The sequence below is a fragment of the Maniola hyperantus genome, chromosome 19 (assembly GCF_902806685.2).
Source record: "Maniola hyperantus chromosome 19, iAphHyp1.2, whole genome shotgun sequence".
Classification (NCBI taxonomy): domain Eukaryota; kingdom Metazoa; phylum Arthropoda; class Insecta; order Lepidoptera; family Nymphalidae; genus Maniola; species Maniola hyperantus.
In genome coordinates this window covers 11,277,651-11,290,428 of record NC_048554.1, presented here as the reverse complement: position 1 = coordinate 11,290,428, position 12,778 = coordinate 11,277,651, and the positions used below count along the sequence as shown (strand labels likewise).

Sequence of the window (12,778 nt, the reverse complement as noted above, 5' to 3'; positions counted from 1 at the left end):
TTAACACTATATTTTTTTGCGCCCTAAAAACCGTAAAACTTTAATTTAAAAAAATATTTTTCTTAGACAGGTGAAAACACTGTCGGCCATGTTTGGCCGATAGATTATCTGTGCTCTGACGTCATGCATTTGTAAACAACAGTATAACCCTGTGGTTATACTGTTGTTTACAAATGCATGACGTCAGAGCACAGATAATCTATCGGCCAAACATGGCCGACAGTGTTTTCACCTGTCTAAGAAAAATATTTTTTTAAATTAAAGTTTTACGGTTTTTAGGGCGCAAAAAAATATAGTGTTAATTTTTTTGATATAATAGGACAAATATTAACCATTTAAGACCAACTTAAAAAAATTGTCAAGTAGCCTATTAATCTTCTTACGTTTAGACTCCTTAATCTAAGGGTTTAGATACCTTTATTTTACTTTTCGAGAAAATAAAAATTCAACTATAGATTTCCTAATAAAGTAAAAAATTAAACAAACAGCTAAGAATGCTAAGATCTACGAACTAAAAATTACTTTTTTTATCAACATTTTCGAGAATATTATTTACCTACCATTAACCACACTTCACTAGATACCTAATTGATTCGTTAGTCCATTAATTTGCTCGCCTCTGAGATTTACAATTTAGACTACACAGCAATTTACATTTTAATTACTCATAGGTAGGGTTTTTTACCAATTAATCTCATTGATTAGATATCTACTCATACTTTTTTTTACTAAATAGGCATGCCATCATCATCATCATCATCATCATCATCATCATCATGATCCACCCATTGCCCTCACTACAGAGCATGGGTCTCCTCTCAGAGTAAGAAGGCTTCTGGCCATAGTCTACTACCGGCCAAGTGCGGATTGGTAGACTTCACACATCTTTCAGAACATTATGGAGGTTTCCTTCACGGTTAAAGCAAGTGATATTTTAATTACTTACTTAAAAAGCGACTCAAAAGAACGTCACCTTTACAGTGCGACTCTCTTGGCACTTGCATTGACAGGTCACAGGGGGGCGCTGTTGGAAAACAAAGGCGACTGTTCAAACAAGAACAAAGGGGACACTTGACGGCAAACTTAGTTCTTATTTTCGCCACGCGCCAAGATAGCCTTATCGCACTATATATTAAGGACTAAAATCGTATTTTTGACATGAAATTTGACACAAAAAGTTAAAATGGCGCGTGAGAAGTAAAATTTTACACGTTATACTTTAAGATTTGACGCATTCTGCTATAAAAGTATAAATGTACATCTCAGTAGGCAAGCGAATACTTAGAGGTTTGTTGGGACACTACGTTTCATTGGTGAGGTCGAGGCCGCTGCTGGAGGCCTGGGGCTCCACTGGCGTTGAGTCTAGACTGCCGTAGGTGTGGCCGCCTCCCATTCGCCAGCGTCCCCGACGACGGGTTATGCCTATAATGGAAACCTTTATCTTCAGTACAAATGTGTAATTTTACAGTTTTTTTTAAAGGCTGTATTGACTACCATCTTTGCCTGACAAATAAAAACAGTAAAAAACTATCCGATCAAATTAGGTAGGCAGGTGTTAAGCTTGACGCGCATGACCGAATATTTTGTTTTCGTTGATCATTATTTTGGTGAAACCATTTTATTAGTTTTAAGCTTTGTAGCTATGGAATGTGTATGGTAAATAATGAAAAAAAAAAGATTATGGTATGTACTAAAATTAATGAAAATAAATAAAATGTATTTCCTGTATGAGTGCGCGCGGGTGTGAACAAACTAAAAAGCTGGATAGTATTATTTTTATTTTACTCCACATACTGTAGTATGCCGGGTTATCCATGAAGATGTTTATGAATTTCTACATGACAATCTATTTTTCTTTAGTTGACTCAAAGGGGTAACCAATCGCTTTTTGCAGTAACGCGCTCTGCACAGGCGTTTAGGACGTTCTTAGCGCGAACAACGAAACTGTGAAACTGTGAAACTTCTATAGATTGTGAACGAGCTGCCATGTTCATAGGTGGCATTGATGGTTGGTACATCAATGGTAGGTGGTCGCCTGTGACGCGTATGTTCACGAGTTTGTCTTCTCTATTTGTTGCAAGCGAAAAATCAAACTTTAGGACGCCTTGCGGCCTGCGTAGGCGAGGGACTACTGTCCGTGAAAGATAAAAATTGGTCATTAAGAACTGCATCGCATAGCGCGTAGTCAAAGATGTGGGACTTTCATCCTCCACGGACAACACTCCCGCGTCTACGTATAGGTCCTAAAAGGCTGGGCAAAGCGTGTCTTTACCATTTTCTCTGAGGTTTCTCTATTCACCTTTTGTCAGCTAAGGAAAAACAGATTACAGGTAGGTGCTTTAAGCTATGTATAGGTAAGTACAATATTCTCTTACGTTGTTTTCACTTGCCCTGAGCAGACACTATAGGTGGGTAATGGAAAAGAAAGAAAATTACACATTTGTACATTGGACCTTGGATGATATTAGGTACCTAGGTAGTTCAAGCCGACAACATTAAGTTAAGTTTAACTTATAAAGCTATTTATTTTGAAAATTAAAATATTTTGGTTGTAAACCCAAAAAAAATCTTTAACTCAACTCTGAAACCTATTTTTGAATCAATCACTTATTAAAATATAGTGTAATTGAACCAAATGAAAGCTTGCCTGCGGCTCAGGTTGGAGCGGGTGCGTCCTGCGGGGCGGCCAGCGGCGTGTAGAACAAACTATATTTACAAGAAATGGTAAGGAAGACGCGCGGACGTGTCCTAATTGACAGCGGGTGCCGAGCGGCATGGAATGTATGGCATCACGCCCGCTGCCCGCCTCGCTCCCACCTGAGCCGCAGGCTAAGATATTTTCTACTTTAGCGGAGACATATCAGATTAAAAGAAGAGACTATCAAGTTATTGAAAACACAATATGTTCCGCTCAGCTCCTCTTCAGTGGACGCTCGGGCTCGGGCACTTGCAGAATGTGAGTCGAAGCGGCTTCTAGATACCAACTAAAATTCAGCTTTATTTACTTCACAATACGGTTGAAATTGTATTGAATAAAACATAAAACTAAAAAAAAGGCCACTTCGACTAAACTGTGTACGAAAATTATCACAGGAGGCGTTTTTTGGTTTGGGGGTTTTTTGTGTCTGGCTTTAAATTTTTTAATTAATTATTTCATCTTTCGACATAGAAATCGTGCATTAGGTAGATATGTACTGGTAAACTTAATGGGTATTAGATCTATTAATGTTACCCGCACAGTTTCAGAGATTTATCGTGCAAAATGTCGAACAAAATGCCTAAGTACGGAACCTCGGTGCGCGAGTCTGACTCGCACTTGGCCGGTTTTTTTGAGTATAATAATTTCAACGGTATAACAAAGTACGTAGAGCTGAATTTTAGGTAGTTATCAAAAAGACGATTTCACTCAAACCTGTTAACATTGGCCCTTAGTGGAGGAGGAATATTATAGACGTTTCACTAAGACAGCTTGTGAGATAGGGGTTCAGGGTGACAGTTGATGGAAAAACGTCGGTGTCACGCTTTCGCAACCTGCACCTCACGAGCAGTCTCAGTCAAACGGTACACCTATTTTTTGTAACATGTTTATAAGGATTTTTTTATAGTTTAAAGTAGCCCGCAAGCGTGCATGCAATGAGCTGGCAAACAGAGCTGTGCTCATGCCATGCAGAGGTGCTAAACTGAAGCCGAAGGCACATTACTGTGTTATGATGTGTTGAGTTGTGTCACACCAAACGGGAATCGGTGTCATGCATTATAATATATGGTAGACACTATATGAGAAGAGATACTACTCTGTCACTCGCAAACGATAGAGACTCAGGGTGAGATCTATAGAGCGCACTTTGACTTTGCTCAGACTAAAAACGAGACAGATTTATGTGAGAGATAGGTATACATCTGTCTCGTTTTAACTGTCTTAAGTCTAACTGCCGAACTCAGAGTCGCTTAATCGTTACTTAAGTTTAGTTAAAACGAGACAGAGCTATATCTCTCACATAAATCTGTCTCGTTTTAACTCAATCTTAAGTAACGATTAGCTACTCTAAGTACGGCAGTTAGACTCTAAGCAAAAGCAGAGTGCGCTCTATAGATTTCACCCTCACTCCCATTGGTTGATCTTCGCGTCAGATACAACACTCCACGACACAGTAATTAGTCTGCGGCTTAAAAAATAAAACAAAAACAAATTATAAAAAAAGCTCAATTTATTTTCTATCACAATAAGTAGTCGGTAGTTACACAATACATTATTTACTTTTAACCATAACCTTTGGATAATTGGAAACGTCACCCTCTAACATTAAGTACTAATTTTAAGTAAATATTTTAAGTAAGTAGGAGATTCCGAAACTGGTAAACACTCGAAACTATTACAAAAAAGTGGTTTAAATACAAAATACAATTCGATTAGGTAATAGGTAAACATTAACTATTATATTTTTATTTCAATACAAATCTATAGGTACAGTTAGGAACAAATAGAGGGTACTCACTAAAAAATCTCAACAATTAATACAAAAATCAGAAACTATTTAGAAAAATAGCTTAGAAAAAATTCCCACTCAAAATTAAATTACTATATAACAGAGATGTAAATATTTTAATTATTTTGGTGATAATTTCCTTGGCATTACAGGCGTACCTGCAAAAATAGGCGCCTTTTTTATTTCTCGAAAAAAAAAAGAAATGCTTAGTGAGAAAATTAACCGACACCTGTTACAAGAATTAGTTACCAATTTTCGTCCCAATTTTGTTAGTAATTTATTCAAAATAATAATTAAAAAGAATAAAGGTATATAATATGTGCGGAACGCCTACAGATAAAACATTTCAAGTAGCGGCTACATAATATATCTTATTTGTGTAGCTTAATTTTACAACCAGGGAGGTACTTACCTTTATTTATTAGACGGCCGAATACTGAAACGCTTATTAATCCACTGCAGATTCTCAAAAGTTATTTGTCAGAAAATCTTACGCGCCCTCGACGGCACACTATCCTTATATTTTGTATCTAAAAGCTTTTTTTTTGTTCATTACAGGCAAACGCTTGACCACAATCACACCTGATGGATAGTGATGATGAGGCCCAAGACGCGTTTGCTTAGAAGATGCCTATTCACTTTTGTTTTAAAGATACCCGGGTTGCAATTCCCTGCCTGACAAGATTTTACCGAATAGGATAAAGAGATGTTCTATTTCACTATAACAGCTCAGCCTTGGTTGTAGTAGTGAGTGTACCGATAAGCGTTAACCTTAAATATTAATAAGCGTTTCTGTGTTCGGAGAATTAAGAAGCAAAGAATTTACAAGCCGAATACTGAAAATGTAGCTTTTTGTCTACAATTTTTCCGCGCGAATTGTTGTGTTGTCTAAAAAGTAAAAACACGTCGAGTAAAGTGTGAACGCAGGCTAAAACTACTCGATTTTTACTTCAAGTTGATATGTTATCGATTTCATTTCGTAAGGATTAAGTTGAAAATGTTTCCATTATGAAATTGTTAATGACTTCCAAATGCTGTGCAATTTATTGACTTTGCTCAGACTTTACCAGAGTTAAAACAAGATAGATTTATGTGGTCTGACATATCTCTGTCTCGTTTTAACTCACAGGCTGAGATCATACAGCACGATTTGACTTTGCTCAGACTTGAGATAGAGTTAAAGAGAGAGACTTGAGACAGATTCATATCTTTACATGAAACTGTCTCGTTCTAACTCTGCCTAGATAATAATGATGTTTCATGTCTGATCTCACCCTTAAGTTTGTCATTAAATAAAAAGAGGGAAAAATCGGTATTCAAAATGTACGTCACTGGATGTAAAATAGATAGGTATGTATTGCATTAGCAACAATTTTGCCCGTGTGTCCAATATTGTGCTATGTATAATGTATATGTTAAGTATAACTAAATAAAATTGGTGGTTAAAATTTTATCACGAAAAATGAAATAACGTAGAATATTATTGACATTAACTTGGTTAAGATTTCATTAAATAATTAATAATTAAATAACTTTAAATTAAAACATCTAACATCGATCACATACACAAATTGATCATCTATTAATTACGTCACACTTAAGGGGGAGAATTTCCACATTATTATTCCAAGAAAACCCTATTATTGCGCAATCAATGGAAAGGGGCTTGATCCTCAGTAATGAGAAAGATAAAAGGGGAGGACAGGTTTCCATACATTGTGATTTGTGACCAGTTGTGGCAAAAGGAGGGTAGGTGGGAAAAACCTTTGTTGTATCAAAATTGAAAAATAATTTAAACTTCACCTGCTTGAAATTCGAATCGGTATCTCGGATTAGTAGTAAGTAGGTATATAAAATGGTTGCCTTTTTTTCATAATGCACCCTTAAACAAATAAATAGACAAACAATTTCAATTTATAACAGTATGGAGAGAAAGTGGAGAATATTTTATTATATCTTCATAATGTCATATGTCACATTACATATAGATCAGATAGACAAAAACGTGAAGATAAATTCATACACATAAGTATGGGTGGCGATACAGGCTAGAAACTGACGCAAAGTTTACGCACATTTTGGTGTTTCAAAAAAATGGCGGCCCGTTACTTGGGGTTTATATGTCACTAGCTTATGTTCGCGACTTCAACCTTGTGGACTACACAAATTTCAAACCCCTATTTCACCCTCTTAGGGGTTGAATTTTCCAAAATCCTTTCTTAGCGGTTGCCTACGTCATAATAGCTATCTGCATGCCAAATCTCAGCCCGATCCATCCAGCAGTTTGAGCTGTGCGTTGATAAGATCAGTCAGTCAGTCAGCCAGTCACCTTTTCCATTTATATATTTAGAAGAAGAAGATTAAAACAACAAATTGACCTACATGATTGTTTTGGGACTATTCTAAGGGCATACAAGTTGTGAGATAGGTGTGTGACGTGATCAATAGATGGACCCTTTCCACATAAAAGCATATGTAATAAATAGTTTAAAATTACATACCAAAAATAATTTCGAAAAATATTCATGCGCCGAAACGAATACTTTGTAGTTTGCGTATTTACGCGTGATATTAAAGCCTTGTGCACTCAGAAGTAGCGTATATTAATAATGCGACTTACCTACTAATATAAATATGTACATATATAGTAATAAAAATAAGGGGTATTTGATCATATTCTATATACTTATTCCTCATCACACGCCATCTACTTTATATTTAAGGCGGATTTAGATTAAATATAGTGATAGAAAACAGCGTCAATAGCAAGTCAGCGCATACAGGTGACTTTTTAAGTCACCAACCAAATTTTTTCCAAGTTTTAGGTATAATTCAATGACTCCATTTTTATAAAAAATAGGTCTGTAAATTTTTTTTACAATATTTTTTGAAAAGATCTTAATATTTAAAGAATGCTGCCTAAAAAGCCTTCCTGCATTTGCACCTTGTAAACATTTACATTTACTTACATGTAAATGTTTACACGGCAAATAAAGGAACACTTGTTTGTCAAATTTTTTTCATACCAATGATTGCACTGGCATGACAAAATGTTGGCAAAAACCGCTGGCCAGTGTGCCAGTGACCCTGTTGCCAGTCACTGGCAAATGAAAACCTGCATTTAGATTACTTATCGCGAATTTAAGTACTGAAGACACGGCATAAGTACATATGAATGTGATTATAAGGATGTACACGTAGATATATCGATAGAGAAACATATTTAACAATTAAATTCGAAGAATTAGGAATGACTAAATGTCAACATACATACATCTAAACATCAAAACGGAACATGCAAAGTTGAGGAATCTATCCAATTAAACTACATTAGGGCATCCCTTCAACCAAACAGTGGTTAAAACCGAACCCCTCTAAGGATATTGCAACTGGATAAAATAAGCTAAATTTTAATCTCACTGTCTTCCAAAAAATCTTTTATCAAACAAATATAATACAATCATCGAAAATATAGGTACTTATTGAACGATTGCAATTATCCTTTACATATAAATGCTATTTGATAGAAAAAAGGGAGGACCGTATTCCATTATTCCATACTAGCTTGTGCAACCCTCACAACAAATCCAATCCTCAGATTACGTTGAGTTGTTCAAAACAAATTTAAAAATTTAAGCGGAGATTAACCTAATTTAATGACGAGAATTCTATGTAGTCTCGTCACAGTTCACGACAGTTAGGGAACTTCTGACAAACCGTCGAGGCTTCGACGTCACTGGCAGGCGTCAATTTGACGCACTTTGTCCTAAAGTTGCCCTATTTTACGTCACCATAGCTTAATATTTGATATATCGTCGATTCAGGATCAACCCGAGAGTTCCCTTACTCTAGTTCACTCTGGTCTCGTGATTAAATTATTTTAATCTCCACTTAAATTTGTTTCGAATAACTCAGCGATAGAGAAGTATCGACAAGTGTCGCAATAAGGTATTTTAGTGGTTAAGTTCAAAGTTATCTCTAGAACAATCTAACAACCGTGCGTTGTAAACCCTCCCACTGCTACAAAAGTATCGATAAGTTAGTATTCGAAACGAGATTGAACATTGCACGTCACTATTGCTCCATTCAATTTAAGTAAACATAATTTTAACGTTTCTTTTTTATCGTATAGCAAAGCGTATGTTAAAATCTCATTTCTTATAACTTCTAATTTTTGGAAAATATTAAACCTAAGATAACCCAAGCGTATTTAGTTTTCCAACTAAGCAACCTGTTAATATAATTACAAGAAATGAGTTAGCCACTTAACATTGAATGGAAATCGGAAATAGTCTCACTATTTTAAGACTCTATTCGAATCAAAAATATAATTAAAAAACTATTTACAAAAATACAGATAATTTGACTGGATTAATATTTACAACCGATATAAAAAATATGTATTAGTAAAGATATATTTTATCAAACAATGTTGATCCCAAAATCTAAATATTTTCAATAGTGTAAAAAAATCTGATATCACTTAAAACTTTGTGTGTTGACGTTTGTTGATTTTAGTGAAAAGTTTAAATAAAATGACAATTTTACGAAATAAATATGTATAAGAGCAGGGTTTTTTTAAACAAAAAATTTTTCGTTAAAAGCACAACCCTGGCTAAAATACATCAAAGTTTACTGAAAAAAATTATCTATCTAAAACTGTGAACACTATACAAACATTTGTGCTTTTTTATTCGCCTGTATTGAAGCTCTTAGCAAGTATATTTATTTTTTACAGTGTCCAAATCCAATTATGTTTTTCAGCCAGTATTATTCGCGTAGTCACAAACCTCCACATCCGTTCGCTACGCCGTCACACGTAAACTCCATCGACTAAACCCATCTCTGGAAATAATCAACAATCCTAACAAGTGTCGATATCAATCGAATCACAGAATACTAAGTACTACTACGTAAAGTCGCGACCCCCCCCCCCCCCCCTACTCTATAATAAAAAAATTAATAACTAAATGTGATTTCTTGAAGTACAATGGTTCTTACGGAGAGAAAAATTTAAAAAACAGAATCGACTCTGTTAGGCGGAAGGAAGTTCGCCAGGGCAGCTAGTTATCAATAAATCTATCCCATTCAAATTTTTGCTAACACCGCTCGCATTAAACCGTGTGGAGAAGTCTAGTCAAACTATACACACATAAGATTCAAGGCCCCAGTGTCACTTACACGAGCGTCGGTGGTCGGTTTATTTTTCTACATTGTATAAATCTATTTTTCTGCTATCTATTTTTTGCTTGAACTCCCCATTTCTCTTAATCTCTAATAGTGTGGATGCAATATCCAGTCAAACTATCCGCAAATAACATAGCCAAAAACACCGGCTGTTATTATTTGTTTAGTTATTTCTTACAATGAATAAATCTATCCTTCTCTCATTTTGCTAACCCCGGCCCCCAACCCCTTGCCTCCTAAGCCTAAGTGTAGAGGCCACAAAATCCAGCCAAACTATCCGCACACAACATAGCATGTATAGCTATTGCAAGCGTCAGCAGGCGTTTATTTTAATAAGTTTGCTTTTTTCTTAGCATTCAATAAGAATATCCTTCAGGGCGCGCGTCGCGTCGGCGGACGTCTATTTTAATGTATTTAAAAATTATATCATTTGAAACGTTTCTTTTGTTTTTCTTATATTGAATAAATCTATCCTTCTCTCCAAACCCCCCCCCCCCTCCATAAACTTTAGTTTGGAGACCGCATTACACGAAATCCAGTCAAACTATCCGCACACAACATAGCCAACAACATAGCGTGTATAGTGAGCATATCAAAGGCCAGTCCCGCTCACGCGAGCGTCGGCGTAGGGTCAAAGTCATAATGTCTGCCTTTGCTTACTCGGCTCAGCGACGTCTCGGCCACGCGCGCCTCGGTGCCGCGCAGCAGCTGGTTGGCGAGCTTCTGCTTGTTGACCGGCGAGCCTGCAACAACGGGGCACAACCTGCCTATCGGCTCAAGCTTTCTTTGCAAACATCCATTTACTGGGAGAATGTATAAGGCTCTTAACTCAAACTGTGATATTCTAGCTTTGTCACCTGGATACTCATGAATAAAATATTAAGTATTCATAATTTTATTTAACACCGGATTCATTAAAAAAAAATATAATAATATATCGGTACAGAAACCTCGAAAAAAAAACGGTGTACATACATGTTAAAAAAAGATCCGAATTGAGAACCACCGCCTTTTTGGAAGTCGGTTATAAAGTGTAAGAAATAGATGTACCTATGTATGGTATTTTATTTAGGTAACTAGTACAATTTGTACTGAAAATTCGATTTCATTAAATTGTTAACAGGCTAATTTATTTAAGGTAAGATAGGGCTATACGTATTGTATAAAAGCCCTGTAAAATTAAATAAAGATTTTAAAAACCAATCAAAAACTTCTACGGATCTGACTTGAGAGTTGAAAGTACAGATCATTTGTATTTAAAATGTTAAAATAAAACAAAACAGCTGTTTTTAGGCCGACATCTTAAGATACTTCAAACGTTTTAAAGTACCAAGTAGTTAGTGACATAGACTAAAAGCTTCATTTTTTACTTATTACTAATATTCCCGCGCATTTAGTTTTACTTCAACTATGTGTAAACTGAACAAATTTTAATGACTAACAAATTAATCGAATCGACCACTATTTCCAAAACCTAGGACCTTCCACCATTGCATTCTTTTTAGGAAAAAAATACATATTTTCTAAAAAGAAGAACAATTAAAAAAACTGTGTCCCACTTACGATGTTCAAAATACTGTAAAATCACATTTAAAATATAAGATCTCCTTCAAAACCGCTATCAATCTTCTTTGACCGGAAAATCATATAATAATAATATTATGTAATCAGTTATTTTAACCACATTACACATAATATATTTAAAAAAGCTGCTATGTATTAAATAAGCTCAGTCAGCAAAATATATATATATATATATATTTTGTTAGTATACTGACACCATTGCCCAAACCATATAATTTATCAATGCTTACCTCGAAAGTTAGTGCAATATAATATAATGAGTTAGTATTCAAAAGACGTCACAATAAACTAAAATAAAATAACCAAATGGAAAAAAACATACAAATCAAAGTATTGTTCACATAATTTCTTAAAAATTACTGAAACTAGATAAGTTTTGATAAGTTAGACTATATAAAAAACGGTTCTAACACATTTTGATATAAAATCTAGAAGCAAGCTTTCTTACTCTTTATTTTAACACGTCGGTTAAAAATCGGGTACATTTAAAAAATAGAATGAAAGTAGGCAAGTTTAAGTTGAACTCGTGAATAATCCTAAAAAGAAGAGGTCCAATATACAAGCGAAATAAAATGCGCAAATAAAAACAACTAAAACAAACTGAAAAAAACAAGTGTCACATACATGCAAGTGTTTTCATGAAGATACTCATACACGGGCTATTTTCATGGCAATTTCTATATAGATTTATTTGAGTACACAACTCAGTGAAAAATTCCTGAGCGAGAGCTCTCAATTTAATAACCCGTTTACGAGCAAGTACAACCAAAAAGTGCCTACAGGTAAAACTAATTACTCTTTAAATAGAGATGCAGTCAGAGGAAGCTTATAAAATGAGAATGCATAATATGTAATAGGCTGGTGCTATGAAGACGTAATTTGCTATCAGTTTAATGAATAATCTCTGACCTTACGTAGACACAACAGACATTTTCTACCAATTAATACTGCAAAATCAATCTGTATACTTAGTAGGAGATTTCAGTCTCACCAACGTTGATAAAATTAAATACGTCAGTCATAGTCAGACCTGGGCGGAAGCCCAGTTCATGGGCCTGCGCAGAGTAGGGACTATAAGGCTGAGATCTATAGAGCGCACTTTGACTTTGCTCAGACTTAAGATTGAGTTAAAACGAGACAGATTTATGTGAGATATATACATCTGTCTCAAGTCTAAGCAAAGTCAGAGTGCGCTCTATAGATTTCACCCTGGGTCCGCGGAGGACAAAATCTATCATCGTTTAGTGCGATGTTTCGCCGTAATAGATCAGTCCAACGTTAGCGTCATGCGATGCAGTTCTTAGTGACCCATTTTTGTCCTCCGCAGACAATAGTGCCTCGTCTACGCAGGCCATAATGATAAATCTCCGACCATACGTCGAAAATCACTTTTGAGAACCAAAACAGACATTTTCTATCAATTAATAATGCAATGCTGTGTTCAGTATCAGATTTTACATCTCATCAGTGTTGATACTTCGAGCGTCAAAACATTTCAAAATAAAAGTAACATCGACATT

The 12,778-nt window shown here is 35.3% G+C and overlaps 1 protein-coding gene across 5 annotated transcripts in view; it reads right to left on the bottom strand.

Annotated features, from left to right (window-relative positions):
- Nucleotides 1-375: 375 nt before the first annotated feature.
- Nucleotides 376-12,778, bottom strand: part of Npc1a (Niemann-Pick type C-1a) — a 62,347-nt gene continuing 49,944 nt past the window's right edge. For 2 of the 5 annotated variants that reach the window (XM_034978705.2, XM_069505164.1), the window contains 2 exons: nucleotides 10,335-10,417; nucleotides 4,196-4,645 (listed from right to left, as the gene is read on the bottom strand). In XM_034978705.2, coding sequence (XP_034834596.1) covers nucleotides 4,634-4,645; nucleotides 10,335-10,417 — 95 coding nt within the window. In that variant the 3' untranslated portion in view covers nucleotides 4,196-4,633. Of the gene's footprint in view, nucleotides 1,423-4,195; nucleotides 4,646-10,334; nucleotides 10,418-12,778 lie in introns of those variants that run through there. The other 3 variants (XM_034978703.2, XM_034978707.2, XM_034978706.2) reach the window with 2 other exon arrangements.